The 21,207-nt window shown below is 36.2% G+C and overlaps 1 protein-coding gene across 1 annotated transcript in view; it reads left to right on the top strand.

The window, feature by feature from the left end:
• Window positions 1-18,094, top strand: part of Plbd1 (phospholipase B domain containing 1) — a 62,857-nt gene extending 44,763 nt beyond the window's left edge. The window contains exons 7-11 of the mRNA XM_026414164.2: window positions 10,781-10,981; window positions 11,092-11,232; window positions 14,722-14,907; window positions 15,574-15,680; window positions 17,801-18,094. Coding sequence (XP_026269949.1) covers window positions 10,781-10,981; window positions 11,092-11,232; window positions 14,722-14,907; window positions 15,574-15,680; window positions 17,801-17,983 — 818 coding nt within the window. The 3' untranslated portion in view covers window positions 17,984-18,094. The remainder of the gene's footprint in view (window positions 1-10,780; window positions 10,982-11,091; window positions 11,233-14,721; window positions 14,908-15,573; window positions 15,681-17,800) is intronic.
• Window positions 18,095-21,207: the final 3,113 nt, after the last annotated feature.

Consider the following 21,207-nt stretch of genomic DNA (forward strand, 5'->3'; position numbering starts at 1 on the left):
TGCATGATTGCACTGGATAACATCTTCATGATGGCTTAGATGTCAAGTGGTGGGCATGGAAATCTTGCCTCATTCCTGATCTTAGGAGGGAAGTATTCAGTATTTTCAGCCTTAAGAATGATATTAGCTGTAGGCTTTTTGCAGATGCCCTTTATAATGTTTAGAAAGGTCTTTTTTTCTTCCTACTGTGACTCCCCGCCCCCCCCCCCCTCAATACTAGGGATTGAATCCAGGGCCTTGTGCATGCTAGGCAAATACTCTGCCATTAAGCTACATTCCCAGTCTCTTTTATTTTCTTTTGAGGCAAGGACTTGATAAATTGCCTAGGCTGGTCTCCGACCTTCCTGCCTCAGTCTCCCGAGTAGCTGGGTTGACAGCCACAAGCCACCATGCCCTGCTGCTTAATGTTTTGTTTTGTTTTGTTTTTTAATCACTAAGTGATTTTTGTATTTCGCCAAGTTCTTTCTCAGCATCTATTGATATATACGTAAAATGATAAGGTGAGCTACACTGATTGATTTTCATGTGAAACCAGTTGGGGAATTCCTAGGTTAATCCCACTTAGTTATGATATATTATTCTTATTTGTTTATTTATTCAATTTTCTAATATTTTGTTAAGGGTTTTTTTCACCTACATTCATGAAAGACATTGGTCTGTGATTTCCTTTTATTCTGTTGGTTTGGGTATCTGCATAAGCTTATCCTTACATCTTGAATATGGAATTATTTCTTTTTTCTAAGTTTTCTGAAAGAGTTTGTATAAAACAGGTATTATTTTCTCCCTCAAGTGTTTTACAGAATTAACCAGTGAAGGCTTCTGGTTATGGAGTTTTATTTATTGAAAAGTTCTTAATTAAAAATTTAATTTCCTTCATTGACATAGGATCCAGTTTACTAATTCTTGAATTTTTGGTTTTGAAAATATGTGCTCAATGGGTGCAGTGGCACACACCTGTAATCCTGAAGGCTCGGGAGGCTGAGACAGGAGGATCTGTGAGTTCAAGATTAGCCTCAACAACTTTGCAAGGCCCTAAACAATTCAGGGAGACCTTGTCTGTAAATAAGATACAAAAAAGGAGCTGGGGATGTGGCTGAGTGGCTGAGTGATTAAGCACCCCTGGATTCAATCCTCGGTACCAAAAATAATTTGTCTTTCGAGGAATTTGACCATTTCATTCAAGTAGTGTTTTACATATTTTTGACATGAGTTACAGTATTTTTCTTAACTTCTTAATGTTTATAGTATATACAGTTAAGTCCCCTTTACCATTCATGATATTATATCTCCTTCCTTGCTTCACAATAGGTTTTTCTTGCTGGTTTCAGCCTAGCTAAGATTATATTAATTTTATTGGTATTTTCTAAAAACCACATTTTGGTTCCATTGATTGGTTTCCTATTGTTATTCATTTTTCTTCTTCATTGATTTCAACTTTTATCATTATTATTTTCTTTCTTCTATTTACTTTGCATTTAATCTGCACCTTTTTTTCTAGCTTCTTAAAATAGAAACTTAGATAACTGATTTTTATATTTCTATTAAAAGCAAAGAAAACTCTAAATCTCATCTGCCAAATTTTGATTTTTTTCTCATTTTCATTCAGTTTAGAATATTGTCTAATTTTTTTATATGATTCCTTCAATACACAGAAATTGGAGGTTTTTTATATATCTTTTTCTCATTGTCTTCTAATTTAATTTTCCAATTAATTTTATTGTGACCAGACAGGATACTTTGTATAATTTTTTTTTTCTTTTGTTACTGAGGATTAAACCTAGGGACACTTAACCACTGAGCTGCATCCCCAACCCTTTTTATTTTTTAGCTTGAGACAAAGTCTCACTGAGTTGCTTAGGGCCTCTCTAAATTGCTTTGGTTATCTTTGTAGTTGGAATCCTCCTAAGCCTCTGGGATTAGAGGCATGCAACACTGCCTGATATCAAATTTTTACCTTTATTGAGATCTGCTTTATGGCTCAGCTTGGGTCTCTCTTAGTGATTGTTCATTATGCAGTAGAATAAGTATCGTATCTATCAGGTCAAATTCACTGAGAATGTGGTTCAAGTCCTCTGTGTCCTAAATTATTTCCTGTCTACTTTTTCTGTCATTTACTAAGAGAGAAATATTTGTCTCCCACCAGAATTATTAATTTGTCTTCTTCTTATTTTCTTTCTGGAACTTTTGCTTCATGCCTTTTGATGATCTGTCATTCAGCACTTAGATATTTATAAATATCTCATATTCCTATTACACTGAACATTTTATCATTATGAAATGTCTTTCTTTTGTTTCTGGTATATTCCTTGTCTTAAAAATCTATACTGTTTGATATTAATATAGCCACTCCAGCCATCTTGTGTGCTTATTGTTTGCATCTTGTACTTTATCCATTTGCATTCAACCTGTTTGTAACTTTGTACTTAATGTAGGTCTCCTGCAGACACTAAGTAGATGGGTTTGGGTTCTTCTTTTTTCATGCTTGACTAATTCTGACTTCTGATGGAAGTGCTTAGTCCACTTGCATTTAGTGTAAATATTTATACATTTGGATTTAAGTCTGCCATTTTGCTATTTGGTTTCATTATTTCATCTGTTTTCTCTGTACCTCTTTTCCTGTCTTCTTCTGTGTTACACATTTTAACACAGTATTCTAAAAATGAATTATGTATCTTAATGCCTCAGTTAACTTTCTATACATTTCTTTCCATTTTGTTTTTGTTATTGTTATTGATCACTCTAAGGATTATAATATGCATCTTTAATTCATCATAATTTACATAGAGCTAATTATTTAATTATGTCTATTTATAAATACAGGAATCTTAGGATAGTAACAATCCTAGTAGTGCCCTCTATTCTTTGTGCTAATGTTGTCAGATCTATGTTATATCTAAATGTTATAAATTCATCAACAGGATGTTATAATTTTAAGCATTTTCATATTCTAAAGAAATTAAGATTATATATTGCAAATACATCTATACACACACTTATACATACATATATAGAAGTAAACTGTATTATAGTTGGCTTTAAGAATAATAAATAGGATTTATAAATAATAAATAGGATTTATAAATCCTATTAGCTCAACAAACCCCAAGTAGAATAAATACAATAATATTATTTATAAATCCTATTTATTATTTATTAAATTTGATGTTTTTCATCAAATTTAAGAACTTTTCCCCAGTTAAAACTTTACATGTTTTTTTTTATCCTTTTTTGTCTTTTCTGTCCCTCTGCAACTCCAATTACTTATCTGTCAAATGTAGATAATTTTTTCGTGTTCCATATTCATGTCTGAGTCCCACAGAGACAGGGCCAGCCCAGAATCTTCCACATTAAAATCATTGAACCAATGGGAAGAAAGGAATGCCGTATTCCTTTTTGTATTGCTATAACAAAATGCCAGAAATTGGATGATTCACAAGGAAAAGAGATTTATTTGTCTCACAGTTGTAGAGGTCCAGGAGCGAGCATGGTACCAGCAGTGAGCATGGTACCAGCAGTGGCTTCTAATGAGGGCCTCATGGCAGGTGGTGTCACAAGGTAGAAGCATCTACAGAAACCACATGGTGAAAAAGAGGAAACAAGAGACCAATGAAGGGCTAGACTCATTCCCATATAACAAGCTGCTCTCGTAGGAACTAATCCACCCCTGAGTCCTGACCCCCTCCACATGGCCAGCATTAATCCCTCACAAGAGTAGTCAGGACCTAATCACCTCTTCTGGGTGCCACCTCTTTAAAGTCCCACTTCCTTTCTCTACCACTGCACGAGGGATAAAGCTTCCAACTGTGGACTTTTGAGGAACAAACCATATCCAAACACTAGCAGGGCAGGAAAAATGGACAGGAAAGAGGTACACATTGTGGGTGACCCACTCTGAGGTAGACGTGACAGAAATTGCAAGGAAAAAAGAGAGGTAAATAAAGTGAGAGGCATGGATGAGGGTTGCCTGAGAGATCATAGCTTCTGCTGTAGCCTCAAGGCTTTCTGTTCACATGGCCCTTTCTTTTATATGCTTGATTTGAAAGCAGGAGTACAAGAGGTCCAGGTATTGGACCTTTCAGGTGTAAATCTTTGTTTTCAGCACAGAGTAATATCTTGAAACTAATCTTTTGTAGCTACTTTAATGATAAGTGCATGGAGGGGACCTGTCTGTTTTTACAGGAATTAGGCAGCACTCAAGTTTTTAAATAAATTACTACAAATTTGTTTGCACTCAGCTTGCTATCAGACAAAAAGGAAAACAAAAATCTCTAAATTGGTTTATTCCCTTCAATGTGCCTGGCTCTGTGACTGACACTATACTAAACATTGATTTTATTATGTCACTCAATTTTTGTAAAAACTAACAGGGGACTGGGTGCAATGGTCATGTCACACAACTCAGCATTGAGGACTGGGTTTGAATGCAATACACTTGACTATAAATACCCACTGTTCTTTCAGGAGTGGTTCAGTTTGCATTTAAGTTAAAACTGAAAGAGTCATGGACTCCAAGGGCCTCCTGGCACGCCAGATGGGTGGAGCTTTTGTGTGGGAACAAAAACTGGAATCTATTCAAAGTACTTTTAATTGAGGATTCCAGTAATGATGATCCCTATGAGGCTGAAGCTTCAAATTTAATTATCTATAAGTAAGGCTCCCTGGAATGCACTGAGTGTGTTTCATGAAGCATGCATTGTTTCTATTTGGCATTGTGTCCAGATAACCTGTTACCTCCCACATGTGTGTATACGGATCTTTAAACTTAAATGTTCTCATATTTTCCTTGGATCTTGCAAAAAAAAAATGCAGATTCCACAGTACCATTCATAAAATTCTTTATTTCTTATTTCAAACTTGGGTGTTTGTAACAAGTACCCAGGCTGATTCTAGCATACTGGGTCCAGAACCCAGTCTTTGAGACTGTGGGAGCCTTTGTGGTTGATGTAGCAAAAACTTTGCTGAGACTTTTTTTAATTTCAGGTTTATGCACTTTGAAAGTAGGTGCACATGAAGATAAAATAGGCTCAAGTTTCCAGGAAAATTCATTGTCAGCTCATAGTCCTGAATGTGATTACTCCCGTAGATTGTTGAATGACCTATTTAATAAATGTATGGATTATAAACATCTTTAATATGCTATAATTGCTTTTATTATTTTCATGTTATCTCTTTGATCTTTGAGAATTTGGTCATAAAAATGAAATACATACAAGTGAACATGAATCAAAATTGGTGTCCACTGCTTTGAAAAACAAAAACCAAGAAAAAGAAAAAAAATAAAAGCAGAACCAGGGCACATAGTCCAAAGGATTATGGATAAATTCAGTAATCTGTTTTCTAAGTAGCTTTCTTTTGTTTGTTACCTCCCCTTGGGCACCACCCAGGACATGGATGTCTTCTGCCAGCTCACACCTGTCTCAATCATCTTTCACCACCTCGCTCAAGACACTTCCTCCCTGCCGTCCTTCCAGATCCTACCTAATTTTCCATACTTTTCTTGATTAACTGGTCATTAGGTGATTCCCCCAACTCCACCCTGTCTGAACATGAAACTCCTCATGACTCATTCTTCTTCATTGTTTCTAATGTACTTGTTCCATTATTGTTTCATTATGTGTGTTGAATTAATGTTGTCACAGTTTTGATGATGAAGTATCTGTCCCCATCACATCCATCAGGTGTGTGTAAAGTGGAAAAGATGTGTGTGTTTTTTAAAAAAATCTTTATTTTTATTTATTTATTTTTATGTGGTGCTAAGGATTTAACCCAGGGCCTCACGCGTACAAGGCAAGCGCTCTACCACTGAGCTACAACCCCAGTCCAGAAAAGATGTGTTTAACGTTAGACTTAGGTTTATTCTTCTTGAGGTCTATTAGTTTCAAATAGTTTGAACAGTTTATCTAAGCTCTTTTCTTAAAGGTCAGATGATAGTATCCATCCTCCTAAAGCAAGGGATCCAGTATGTAGTAGACGTCTAGTAAATGTTGGTTAACACTGTCTTCTTTTTCTTCCTTAGATTGCATAATTATTTATTGAGCACCTATCACATGTTAAACCCCTTTCCTGGCTCTGAAATGAATAAGCACCAGTTAACAAGGCAAAAGAAGTCCCTTCCCTCCCTGATGGAGTGTACATTCTATGGAGTGGATAGAAAAGAAAAAAGGAAATAAATCATACAATTGAAATTAGGATAATTTATTTTTGAAGAAAAGCAAATTTCATTTTGATAGGGATCAGGATAACAGAATGCAGATCGAATGCAAATGTACCTTTTAAAATATCTACTCTATAAAAACTTTAAGAGACTTTTTAATTCTTTTATGTGGGCACTGCAAGATATGTAGTCTTCACAGTAAACCTGCAGAAGCCTGAATCCTCCATTGGCCACATTCCTACTGCAGGATTAGGCAGAAATGTGCTCAGTAACTACTTACATGATTAATACTGGGAAGAAGTAGAAGTTGATTGTTATCAGGATTTTAGCAGGCAGAGAAGCAGGTAAATACCATTTTGGTGAGAAGGTCAAGCCCATTGTGGAGCAGCAAAATAAAGAGCTGCAGGAATTTTGTGTCTTGGAATGGCAGGGAGCCAGTCATGGACTTCTTTCCTTGGAATGAGTGAGCAGAGTTACGAACAGCAACCTATGATCAGAGGGTCTGCTGGACTCAGAGGAGAGCAAAGGGAGGTAAGGGTGGGTGCTTGGGCATAAGCCTTTTGAAGAAGCTATGAGGGAATTCTGACTCAGTCTGTGGGTTGGGATCAGTGTTTGGCATATGAGAGGTGTTTCATAAACATTTGTTGACTGACTATTGCACTGGCTCAAAGACATAGGATAGCTGAGGCCAGGTGGTGCTTTCCACAGTTAGGAGAAATAATATTGTCCCTCCACAGCTGAGGGAAGGAGCTGAACAGAAAGACTGAATATGGCTCAAATAGGGCTTAAAAAAAGAAAAGAGATTTCTAATGTGTTTCAGCCATGTTAAAATCAAATGGCAGACAGACAATAAAAAGCAAAATGTACTAACTGAATTAATATTACTGTGTCAGTTAGTTATGGCTGCATAAAAAGAATAATGCTCCCAATTTCATGGCTAAAAGCAATATGTATTACTTATGAGTGCACAGATCTGTTGAGTGGTGCCTTCTCCATATCTCAGTAGGGCACATTCATGTATTTGGAATGAGCTGTGGGATGGGTGGGCAGCTCTGTGGGCCTGGGGCCCTGGATACACTCTCTTGCATGTTAGGGGTTGGCTGAGGTAACTGGGTCTCCTTTCGTGTGGTTTTTCATCTTAGAGACCAGGATAGACTGGGTTTGTCTACAAAGCCGCAACAAGGTCCAAGAGTGAGCAGAAGTATGCTTGGTCTCTTGAGGCCTCAACTCAGCACCAGCAGATGCTTGTGAGCTGCAGCAAGTGCCAAACCCAGCCCAGATTTAAGAGGTGGGGACACCAGCAACACTGCTGGATGGGAGACACTGCAAAGTCACATTGCCCAGAACGTGGACAGAGTGAGGGGTGAACAAAAGGCAGCACAGTTTTTGCAGCCATGACTCCTATGACAGGCCCTGAATTATACACTGACAGTCATCCCTTATGTTTTCCAAAATCCCCCATGGGTGTCTGAAACTGAAGGTACTACTGAAATCTGTACTTTTTCTCTGTTTTTCCTATCAAATACAACTTCAACAGAGTTTAACTTATAAATTTAGGGCCCAGTGTGAGATTAACAATGATAAGAAAAGTGATGACAGTGTACCGTAATAAAGTTATGAATTGTGTATTCCTGAAAATTTCCATTTAATATCTTCAGACCACTGTTGGCCTCAGGTAAGGGAAACCCTGGAAAGTGAAACCAAGGCTGGGATCACGGTTGTATGTGATTTTTTGTCCTTGTCTGACTCTTGCGGACTATTCTAGAAGGAAGCAGTGTGTTTGGTCTGCACCATTTGCGCTTATGGAGCAGCCGAAGTGTTCAATGTGCAAGTGAGAACATGGTAAACATACTTCATAGGATAATCAGAGTACATCTTTGTGGTGTGAAGTAAGCAATAAGTCTAAATGGCATCTGGTAGTGGTTCCTGTTTATCTTTGTGATTCAAGTGTTTTTATGAGTCTTAAAATATGCTTTATTAACCAAAGACCCCCTCCCCTCCTTTTTAAGTTTCAGCCAGTAGCTTACCAGACATTGTTCGCAGGCTGGCGTTCACAAACACTGTGTGTCTCACTTCGCCTGATCTCTGTAGCTTTCTAAAGTTGCTAATGACGCATGAGTGCAAGATTATACTTTTATATAGTTAAAGAACATTTTTTTTCTCTTATAGGCCAATCTGTTTGTCCCCTCTTTGGGCCTTTTATTTTGAACTTTAAAATATAGACTTAGTTTCCTCAATGATAGTTTTTGCCAACCAAGTCATGTTTTGTGTTCTAGAACTCTGGGCGACTTATATTTTTTCTATCTTCCAGTCATTTCTTAAATATTAGTGTTAGTCATTCACTTACACGTTTTAAAGAATGCCTGCCCTCTTGTGTCCAGAGAGGCTGCTACAGTAAGGAGTGAACTAGCAAACTGAACCGTGCCAGAAAAAGGGTATTCTAAACTAAGGGGATTTTTCTACCAAAAAGCTTGCTCAACGTTGCCAAGCATGGTTGTACATGTGAGCACTGTAAAAGAAAAACAGACCAAGAAATGAATAGTTATTGAATACTCCTACACTCTGCCAAGCTAGATATACTCTTCAAGTCCAGACTGTGTCTTCCCAGAGAGGACACTCACTAAAATTTCATTCAAGGGTGTCATTGTACCACCTTGTACCACCTGGAGTGTGCAACTGTCCCTAGTTTACACAAACCTCTAAATAGCCTATTGGCTGCCTTGTGAAGAAGCTCTTTAAGTTAGTTGGACACTCCTGCCATCATGTGAATTTCATGGAAATTTTCAGAAATTTCCAGAAGTTATACATTGTTAGAGCTGAGTGGCATCACTTAGTCCCAGGCTATCAGAGGAAGGGAATAGGAACAGAGGCAGAATGAGACTTGTCCCACTCATTAGGGGCAGTGCAGGTAATTAAAATGCAAGCTTCTGACTCTCAGTCCAAGCTTTCAAGTCTTTAACCAAGTGATCTATTACTTGAACTCACCTACCTATTTTATTCCAGAACTATTGCGTAGAGTGCTATTGAAATGATTTTAGGTGACACAGGGACAAATATTTTTTGCACATTAGTAGAAATGTATTTGTTTTAATGTGTTTTATGGGAAAAAACCCAAAACATTAAACCTGTAGTTCCTTAGACATTATTGTATATGACAAGGCTAAGTTTTAAAACGGAGTTAATATAAAGAAAAATATTAAGTAATGTATATGTTAAAGAACTCGAATTAGCTTTTCACAATTGTGTACACATTTGTTAAAATGTCATGCTATAGGTCATAAAACTGTGAAAATTTTACTTTTTAATTAAAAAAATGAAAATATCAACAACAATTTAGATAGTTCTCAGATATGACAAAAATGACCAAAGTGGTGTAAAAATGATGGAAGTTTGGGACTACTATTGGGAAGTTTGGTGGAAGTTTTGGGGCTACTCCGTCTATTCTGACTGCTATAACAAAATACCTTAGGTTGGGTAATTTATAAACTATTGAAATTTACTGTGTGAAGACCTAGGTTCTAGCTCCAGCACTAGGAAAAAAAAAAATTGCTCACAGTTCTCAAGACTGGGATATCCAAAATAAGATACCAGCAGATTCCATGTCAGCGAGTGCCCTTTCCCATAGATGGTGCCTATTTCTGTGTCCTCCTAAGGCTAAAGGGGAGTTAGCAAGCTCCTGGAGCCTCTCTTATAGTAGCATTAATCCCATTCATAAAAGATGCACCAGAAGACTGTATTACAAAAAGCCCCTCATTGGGGCCTTTCCTGACATTTCTTTAACATCGTTAGCTTGTCCACTTGATGTCAGTTACTGATGACAATGTATCCTTTCACTGTTACAGCTGCACTTGATCTATGTCTTCCACACTCAGCCCAATATAAACCACAAAATAGGTATTCAGAAAAGACTTGTTGAGGGCTGGGGATATAGCTCAGTTGTCAGAGTGCTTTTGCCTTGCATGCACAAGGCCCTGGGTTCAATCCTCAGCACTACCTACCTACACACACACACACACACACACACACACACACACACACACAAACACACAAAGGTAAAGACTTGTGGCTTCACCAATTTTCCAGTGTTGTCCCAACATTGACCCAGAGTATTAAGTATCCTAATTTCAAAACCATGTTCACATTTACTCATGTAGACGTTTTCCACTTATAAAAATCATGTAGACTCATAAAATTGTAAAATACAGAAAAGTAGAGAGAGAAGAAAAAAGACATTTATTTTCTTAATTCTTAATTGTGCAAAAATGAGCCCTGATAATATCCTCCCTAATTAAAAGTTAGCTTGAAGAATCCTAGCGAGTTGGGCTCTACTTCTGTGTATCATTTTGGAAATTTGGATTTCTCCTGATTTAAAATATTTGTATCACCCCAAATCATAAAATCAAACAATGGAGAATCTAGGGATAGAGGTCTATGGCCACCTCCTTAAGCAGCAGTTGGGTAGCTGCCCCAGAGGTAAGTCAAAGCTGGGAGAGTCTCCTGTGGATCAAGGAAAATAATAGCTGATAGTTTGTAAAGTGCATTGGCTATGTAAAATTATGCACTAAAAGTGATAGTAAAATATTCCATATATACATATGCTGATTTGTGTATTTGTCTTTTCTGTAGGGTTTTTGGAGTCCCTGGATGACTTTTACATTCTTAGCAGTGGTTTGGTATTGCTGCAGACCACAAATAGTGTATATAATAAAACTCTACTGAAAGAGGTGATTCCTGAGTCTCTCCTGGCCTGGCAACGGGTCCGTGTGGCAAATATGATGGCATCTGATGGCAAGATGTGGGCAGATATCTTTTCAAAATACAACTCTGGTAAGTGGCCTTGCAGAATAGCTTTTAGGCACATATATATGTTTAACTTTAGAGTTGTTAACCAGTAAAGCCACATCCACACTATGTCTTTGTATCTCCCAATATTTTAGGCACCTATAATAATCAGTACATGGTCCTGGACCTGAAGAAGGTAAAGCTGAATAACAGCCTTGGCAAAGGCACTCTGTATGTTGTGGAGCAAATTCCTACATATGTAGAATATTCTGAACAAACTAATGTTCTACGGAAAGGTACCTTCTTCATGCTGTGTCTGAAAGTTTGATGAGTATGGGCATGCGAATATTTATATGCTTGGCATGTTTATGGTGTGTGAACAGATGATGGGCAAGAAAAGATGGGGATGCCATTGCTAGTTACACTGGGAAAAAATTAACAAGTTCAACACAACTGGTAAACCTATACCTCAGTTCATAAAGGACCATGGGCAGACTGGGATACAGGTCAGGCATTCATAAACCTGACTTTTTGTGGTGCTAATATTGCCTTCTCTCCTGGATTTCTGGTTAAAGTTTTACATTCAATTCAGCAAGTATTGATGGAGTACTACTTTGGCTCAGGCTGAAAAAGCCTGCCCATAAAGAGCTCAGTTGTTTAGTATAGAAGGTTTGTCTCCATACACTTCACTTCTATGCTAGACTGAAGAATCTAGGATAAACTATTTGCATTGCTTGATTTGAATCTTGACTCCTCAAAACCATGGTCAAATTATCCTACCTCTCCAAGCCTCAATTTCTTCATCTGTAAAACAGGACAGTCTTGGAGTAGATCCACAATCATTTATTTGTGATTTTTGAAATCCCAAAATTGTAGAACCAAAAACTTTGTTGTTTTTGGTCTTGGCTCACTTGGTAGCAAACTATTACATGATCTGAACTCATTTACGAGTTAAGAAGGGTTGCATAGGCCCCGTGGTGGGTACTGATTGGCAGGGTGAGTAAGGAATGGTGAGCGGACACTGTGTCCAGCAGGGATTGGTCGAGAAAACTTTTCAATTTGGCGCCCTTCGGAGAGGAGGGGGAGGGGTAAGGGATTACGTGATGTTCTCACGAGATGGAAACAACTTCAGTGGGGAGTCTCCCACACACCCAACAATTATTTCCTCTTAAAGATTTATCTTATAATTAGGTTGTAAAAATATGAACATTTTTCATTATGAGATGTTCCCCAAAGAAAATGTCATACATATGTACTCCATGCTATACTAGAATCTGGAAAACAACAACAAAAACCCTCAATTCTGAAACTTATTTGGCTCCTGATAATTTTTGGATGTAAGAATATAGATCTTTACAATTTCACAGGGTAGTCATGAAAATTGAGAGAGGTAGTAGTGGGAGAAAATGTTAGCCTCATAAATCTATAAAGCAGTATAACCTTTTTGTGTAGGAAATGAGAGTTTTTGGCATGGGAAAACAGACTAAACATTGTAGAGGAGAAAGGAGACTAGTTATGAGACCATGAGACTAGTTAAAAGATGACTATAATGGATTATCAGCTGATAGATGAGTAGGAACAAAACCAAGACAAAGTGTGGTCCCTGGGGATCAGGACCTGGTCCTCAGTTTCCCAGGTCACATTTTGTAATGATTTCTGGAGTGAGGCATCTCAGCATAGAGTGATTCACACCAACTAAATGCTCATAAGACTTATGCATAAAGCAATTTTTTAAGGTGGGGGTTTCAACTGCATGCAGTTCATATCCTACAAAGCAGGAGACCTTTCTCCTTCATTATAGGGAAAAATAGTAAGAAGCCAAATAATTAAATAGTTACTTGGCTAACACAGCAGTTCAAAACTGAGAATCTAGCTGTCCAACCACAGCTCCTAAAAGTATCCCTCAAGAGAAAGATGCTTGCTCAAAGTCGCATTTCATCTTTGCACTATATACATATACATTATATTTTTTTTTGTGTGTATACATACACACATATGGGAGGGATATATTTTTGGATACATAATTATTTGGCTTCTTACAATTTTTCCATATAATATATATATCAGCATCAACTCTTTTTAGTCTTAGGGAATTTTCATGGGGTTTAAGAAGGGGATTGGAAAGAACCTAAATGCACCATTCTATCAGCAATAATGCAAAGAAAAAAAATGCTACTTTGATCAAGCATCTCTCTCTTGAGGCACACTCTTAGGAGCTGACTGCACCAGCTTGAAGTTTGAACAGCTAGGTTCTTGGTTTTGATTTGCTCTGTTAGCCAATAAAATAATAATTGTGTATCACCAGGTTGTTGTAAGACTAAAGTTGCTTTATTTTAAATGCTTTTGTAAATCATGAAGCTTTATGAAAATGTAAAATAGCAGTCATTTTCTATTACTCATTTGAGCTGGTCTCATAAAAAGAAATATAATAGTTATTATTCATCTAATGTTTACCAAGTATTAGACAATACCGTAAACACATTTGAATGCATCTCACCCATTTTGTCCCTATGTTCTAGATACAGAACACCTATAAAAGCTAAAATATAGTATATAATATATAATTGTAATACATTAATATTAATAGTTAACATTTTACTGTAAATCTTAGAAACATGATGCACTCAAATAAGTGATGTTGTATAGTTAATACAATATATAAGCTTTAGATTATGATTTCTTATCTATTTTAAGGTACCTGTGTCAAATTTTTTAGAATTCTTGCAGGATTGAAACTTGGAACTTAATGGGCTAATGCTCACAATAACCCTTGTAAGGCAAATAATGTCACTGTTTACATTATAAAAATGAAGAAACTGAGGCACAGGTAGAGTAGGTAATTTGTCCAAGGTCACATAGCTAATAATGGCTGAACCAGACTTCAAATTCAGGCATATTAACTCTTGAATCTATATAACCTAGATACATTCTAGCAACAAATGTGTTTTTTGTTTTTTTTTTAATCCTAAAATGTCAGTGTCATTCTTATCTCTTTCTTCCTGATGCTCTGTCCCAGAATTAGCAAGGTTAAAATAACTCCTTCTTGTCTAGGAGATCCCATACAACAATATAATGGAGACAGGCAAACAAAGGCCAAGAATATAGAGGTGATAAATTATTCCTTGAATGGTAGACACATTCTTATTTTGAATGACTGCCCTCTTTGCAATAACCCAGGCCAGTGTTATTTAGGATGTTCCTAAAATGCTTCTACGAGTTGTGTCATACGTTTGGTGCTAAATGACTAACGAACTGTGTGGCTGTGGCATACTATGAATATTTGAATGAAGCTGAGGTTTTATAGATGTTTGTAGTCGAAGGAGTTAAAAAGTCTACTGGAATATTAAAAGCCATCCCCAGCTCCCTCACATTGTAGGCTTCCTCTTTCCCTCCCACTCTTTCACAGAAGAAAAAAAAATTTGAGGCTAATTGCCTACGTTCTATTCATCCATCCCTGAGCCTAGAATTTAGGTGTTTAGTTTTCTTATCCCCAACACTGTGTTTTAGGTGTTTAGTTTTCTTATCCCCAATCACTATCCATGATTAACAATTGAAGTCTCCCTTTTGGGGCCACATTGTGAACCATCTTTTGGCATTTCTGTAGCTGTATCACTTAAGTGAGCTCCCATACACTTTGCATTATATGTTGTTTTGCTTTACAGATAATAGGTCATTTTCTGGTTTACATATTCAAGAATTTGGGGATAAAGACAAAGAATTCTAATGTTGTTCTTCCCCTAACAAAATAATATAGAGGTATACCAATCTCTTCCATTCTAAATTAGGATATTGGCCTTCCTACAACATTCCTTTCCATGAAAAAATCTACAACTGGAGTGGCTACCAACTGCTAGTTCAGAAGCTGGGTTTGGACTATTCTTATGATTTAGCTCCACGAGCCAAAATCTTCCGGCGTGACCAAGGCAAAGTGACTGATATGGCATCCATGAAATATATTCTGCGATACAACAGTACGTAGCACATTTCTCAAGAATCATTCTTCAAAACTCCTTTTCTTCCCCATGGATAAAGAATCCATGTAAGTTTAACATCTGTGTACTAGAAGGAATTTTAAGAAGTTATTTAAGTATTTAGTATTCAATTAAAACTTCACATTTTTTATACTCAGCAAACAGAATTTTGGTCTCCTTTATAATATAATAGGGAAGATTCTACTTGAAAAAAACATATGTAAAACACACAGAAAAAATAAGCTATACAGGCTTATTTTTTTATACAGGATATCCCTCTATCCCCCAAACATAGGTTTCCTTCCAAGGGCAAAAACAACTAATAAAAACAAAATATTCATTACTGATTTTTGGAAAATAGTATCAAAATCAAATTTGTATTTCTTTTATTAGAAAAAAAATAATGCACATTTATCTTCTATTATTTCTCTTCCATCCACTCTTCACTGTGCAAGGTTCTTGAGGCAGGATAGGCCTTGTGCAGAGGATTTGCAGTTAATTGCTCCTAACATAAGCCAAGAGATGTCTGTATCTGGGAGCAAGCTAAGCTTTCAGGCTTTAATATGTCTCTACATCTAGTATTAACAAGTCCAGAAATCTTACAATGGACAAGTGTATCTCAGAATAGCCAATACTCACTCTTTTCCCCAATATTTTGTTTTCTAGATTATAAGAAGGACCCTTATAGTAAGGGTGATCCCTGTAATACCATTTGCTGCCGTGAGGACCTGAACTCAGTTAACCCAAGTCCAGGAGGTTGCTATGACACAAAGGTAACATACAGTTGGCTCTTGAATTTAATGTCAATCAATAAGTAGGCCGAAGGCAAAGTTGAAGAGGTTGTCTTAGCATAAAGAATAATGTCCCTAAACATAAACTAAATTCAGGAATCAGCTTTTTCAGAGATTCTGGCAGTGGATCCCATTGCCTAACTACAAGTCTCCTCTGCCACTTAATAGGAAATCTCACAATTTTGTAATGTTTTCATTGCCTAACTTGTAAAGTGAAAACAACAGTACTTACCTCTTAGTGTCTTGTGAACAAACTTTTAATATCCATAAAATGTTTTGTACAGGAAGTAGTTATTTACAAATGTACATAATCATGATGGTGATAAGTTTTACCAGACCTACTCCCAAATCCAAAGAACATATTATTGAGAGCAGTGTTATTTCACATTAAACATAACTGAATTTAGTTGAAGGAACAAGAATACTGGACCAGGTGCCCAAAGCACTAAAGGGTTTCCACCATGTTAGAATTGATAAGTATTGTAATAGGCCTCAAATTATAGGTAATAAATAGGTTTGCAGTAGTGTGCTGAAGTCCACTCATATGGTATGCCAGAACTAATTGTTAGTTGATATACTGATGGCTTAAAATCTGATGGCAGATTTACACCATGGAAATCAGCAAACATTAAAATCCAGGGTTTTTTCCATCAGAGCTGCTTGCTACTTGACCTATGGTTTATGGATGTCCTAGAGGACAAGTTAACAGGTTGATGGACATAATCATTCTACTACATCTTTTTGTACTTTTAGCTTCTATATGTTGTCTTTTCACTTGCATCACCTGTCCTAAATTGTGGAAGAAAACTTTTACTTTTTTTAAAGAGTGAACTATTCTTCATTGGCTTAGAAAATCATGGGACTGCTGGTATTGTTTACACATTTATTTTTCTATCTGCCTAATTCTTAAACAGGAAATGCATTTAGTAGTTGAGTTCCAGCTCAACCTTCTTTTACACTACGTGAGGATTGAAAGGTTTGGTCTTGATGCTCAATTTTTGTGTAACTAAAAAAAAAAAAAAAAGGTAGTGGTGGTAGTGGGGGAGGAATGTAGAAAGCCAGGCACCCATGAAGCCCCAACAAATGTTTGTATTTCATAGTATTTGCAAACATTGAGCAATGAAGTGTTATATTTGTCCCAGAATAGACCCCCCCACACACACACAAAATCACCTTTGCTGTCTTGCCTGCAAGAATCCAGCCTAGCTTCCATCTTCAAATTCTGTCAAAGGATATGTTAAAAATATAATTCTCTTTTTGCTGGGTGTGGTGGCACATGTCTGTAATCCTAGCAGCTCAGGGGGAGGATCACAAGTTCAAAGCCAGCCTCAGCAATGTAGTGAGGCCCTAAACAACTCAGTAAGGCCCTGTCTCTAAAATATAAAAAGGACTAGGGATGTGGCTCAGGGGCTACGTGGCCCTGGGTTCAAACCTCGGCACCAAAAAAAAAAAAAAAAACCTAAAAAAATAAACAAGCCAATTCACTTAAAAAACAAAAAACAACTTAGTTGTAGATGGGATACAATACCTTTATTTATTTTTATGTGGTGCTGAGGCTTGAACCCACTACACCACTGAGCTAGTCTCAGCCCCTAATTCTTTTTATAGCCATTTTGAGCACAGGATTTTTTTTTCCTGTATTACCTGGTGTTTGCAAGAACCATGGACCTCATTTTTTGATAATCAGTTCCTTCTACTTAAAAACTAATTACTGACCTGATAATAACTGTGAGGACTTTATTGTCTATGGTTTGCTCTAAGTATTTCTTTAATTAAATCTCATGAAAATTCTGTGAAATAACAGGGTTATTAGCTCATTTTGCAAATGAAAAAACTGAGTCATGGAGGGGTTAAGTGCTTTCTAAATAAGTTTTGAAGGTAGAATTCTGAATATGAGTAAGAATGTAGACCTCATTTCTTCTATCAGTCAATACATACTTGAAAGTGAAATGGATATAGAAGAGTATATTACAGGAAATTTTAATCTTAAAGTCCAATATTGTGACTTTGGAAAGAGAAAAGTGAAAATAAAGGCCATGCACTTAGTCAAGGTTTTTTCCCCAAATGGTTTTCTAAAATGCTCTCTTCCCCTCTCTTTGCAGGTGTCAGATATATACCTTGCATCTCAGTACACAGCCTATGCCATTAGTGGTCCCACAGTACAAGGTGGCCTCCCTGTCTTTCGTTGGAACCGTTTCAACACAACTCTGCATCAGGGCATGCCTGAAGCCTATAACTTTGATTTTATTACCATGAAACCAGTTTTGAAAATTGACATAAAATGAAGGTGGTACATGAGGGAATAGAACATTGCAAACAAGATACCAAAGGTTCTATTTTAGCTGTTTTTCCCATCAGAACTATTCTTAATAAAATATATTAAATTCAGTTTGTCATTTTAATTGTACAATGATTCATTTTTTGTTGTTTTTTTTTAGCAAGCATTCACTTGTTTGGAACGCTTTAGAAGAAACATTATATATGACATAATACTAGGCTTCAGTGTACAAACTAACACAAAATAGTATAGCAAAAACTACTATTCGTTTACCAAAATCCATTATTCTTCTTTTATGCCTGCAGAGACCAGACTACATCTCCCAGACTCCTTGGGCAGTTGTGCCACATGACTAAATTCTAGTCAATCAAACCTGAGATGAGTGCCACTTCCAGGCTACTAAGAACTTGTACTCCTCCCATGTTCTCTTTCTCCTGGCTGAATATGCTTAATGACAAAGCCTTAGAGGATGGTGAAGCTGTTGGTGATTTCTCTGTTCATCAATAGGCATTAGTTGAGTCTTTGTGGTACAGGCTAGGAATACAATACAGCAAACCTCACTGTTGTCTCGAATTAAAAGCATTGTATCCCATTTGACAGCAATTCTGCATAGCAAATTTTCTTTTTGAGTGAATATACAGTGTACAACAGGGTGATTAAAAAATAAGATGGGAGATTTTCAAAAGAAAAAAAACTACAAGGGCTGATAATAATCAGAATGAATCAGTACTCAGAATGTTAAAAACCCAGTCATTTATTTCAAAGTATAAATTTCAGGCTTGTTGGACAAAACCCCACTACAGTTAACACTTAAAACAGACGCCACTCTATTGTACATTTAAGAAAAAAAGGAAAAAAAAAAAAAAGACACAGAAACCTTCAAAACCTAATAAAAACAGGGCAACTTTCTACAGCCCAGTTAATATTAGGCATTAGGAAGGTCTTACATGGTCTTATTATTTACACTTTCAACTGCAATTAACAAAAATCAGGATGCAAGCTTCCTACAAAAGGATTTATACTTATATATAGTTTTGAAATGGTTGTTTAAAATACTAAAGCCAGGATCCCCAAAGGTGTTTGATTGCCCAGTTACCTTATTTACAAAAAAAAAAAAAAAAAAAAAAAAGAGACAACAGCATTTAAATGTAAATGACAGGTATTTAGTTGACTCTACAAATAAAAAACTAAGAAAGTTTATTTTGACATGATAAGATCATGTGAGGGTGAGAATATAAAAACATGTATTGTATTATCCTATACCCTCCCCTTTTTCACTGGCTGAGGGGATAATGAGTTTCAAGAATTAGGTAAGTTTGCCATACTAACAAATGCCCCAGGATGATTACTGGTTGTTGTTGTTGTTTTGTGTGTATCTCAGAAAAACCAAACCAATGAACAAGAAACAGCATTTGCCCAGTAAATAGTTACAAAAAGCAGAATCATATATTGGTTTTAGATAATTATTTGCAATAATCTAATACTGGGACATGGTTTTTCTGGAAATTAGAATAAAGTAGGCCAACAACAGTTCAGTAATAACAACAAAAATCATAAGATACTGAGGATATTGACATGGCCCAAGAAGGAAAGTTAGGGAGAATACTTGGAAGGTATCTAAAGGACCCTATTGTGCTGAGATCACAGTATACATAAATGAGAGATACCATAGATATTATTTTGTTATCTTTTTACAGTACTGGAGAACTCATGGAACAAGATAAATGCCTATCATGGAATACTGACACTAACCTTGCTGCAAAAATGATAATTTGGAGAATACTTAGAGCAAAAAAACCAAGTAACAAAAACTAAGTTAACACTTAGACAATGCTGTGAGACTTCTGCAGAGAGATGCACCTAAGTAAGATTTTAGGTTCCTTGAAGGTTGCTTTTTTTCCAAGGTATTTATTTTAGGGCAATGGGAATGGGTGTGGGAGTGGGGAACACCTCTCTGTGAGGCAAATGGTATCCAAATATTCACTGTTCATGGAAGAAAGCTTTCCACTTCTCTTATAAAATTAAATACTGTGTGAAACAGTACAATGTATTCTGCATATTTTAAAAAGTGAGTCCAGACAAATGGAGGGATATAGATACCTTATAAAGTTAATTAACACATGTTGTCTTTGTATGCCATTTATATATTTACTAGCAAGAACATAATTTTAAAAAGAGGTTTGCTCACACTTAAAACAGGTGAAAATTACTCTGACAAGGTTCAAAGTAGAGAGTAATAAACATTACTGTTGCCATATAATCATTCCTACATTTCAGGTTGAAATATCAGAAGTTTCCAGGATTTCCAATAAGGCAATACCTATACAAGTATTGTCAGGCTAAAAATGTAGCAAACTTGCATTCCCAAAATGGGATAATTGAGCTTATTTAAAATACTTTGTGAAAAGATACCATGAAATAAAAAAGATAACCATGGAGTATGAACTGCTACTAAAAAGTTCATTATCATTAGCTATTTCTAGTTGAGTCCTCCATTCTCTCTTCCAAAGTACTCAAACAAAAAGCACTCATCAACATTTAAACCTGCCCCAAATAAAAGCCTAGCATTCTAACTTAGTCCCTTTCAGTAAATCCAGTGTGGCTATTGTACATTAATCCCATGGCAGGTTAATTTGAGGAGACCATCTTATAATAAATATACTTTTTTTTTTCTTTAAATAATTACAATCTCTCTTTATACCTTCCTTCCACCATCTGGAATAAAATAAGTTTTAGGAAATTATTTTCTGTAGTAAATCTGGTTTTAGAATTACTATTTGAGAACTTAGCTTTTCTTTGACAGAAAACACCAAATATAGGCTAAAATAATTAAACATTTTCATTCTACTGGGCTTTCTTCACCTGCTTAATAATACTATGAAAACTTAAAATAAGATTAGTAAATATAAATACAAATATTCATCAAGGGAACCTTTTGTAGGCAGGATAAGCAAATTGTTGACCAAAATACTCATGACCATAAAACCAGTCAATAAAGAACAATTTTGAACATGGGCTTTCTGTTCTGCAGACAGGAATGATCTTGAACACATCATCAACATTGCAACCACTTTAGGTAAAAACATATAAACATGCAGATATAGATAGTTGCTCATATACATCTAGAAAACAATTAAGTTTCCTCCTGTTGAAATCTTTATTGCCATAACATTGGCAACTTCATTAACATCATCATTTGCCCTAGAATGAGTAATATCTACATAGTTGGAT

This window comes from Urocitellus parryii, chromosome 5, assembly GCF_045843805.1.
Source record: "Urocitellus parryii isolate mUroPar1 chromosome 5, mUroPar1.hap1, whole genome shotgun sequence".
Taxonomy (NCBI): Eukaryota; Metazoa; Chordata; class Mammalia; order Rodentia; family Sciuridae; genus Urocitellus; species Urocitellus parryii.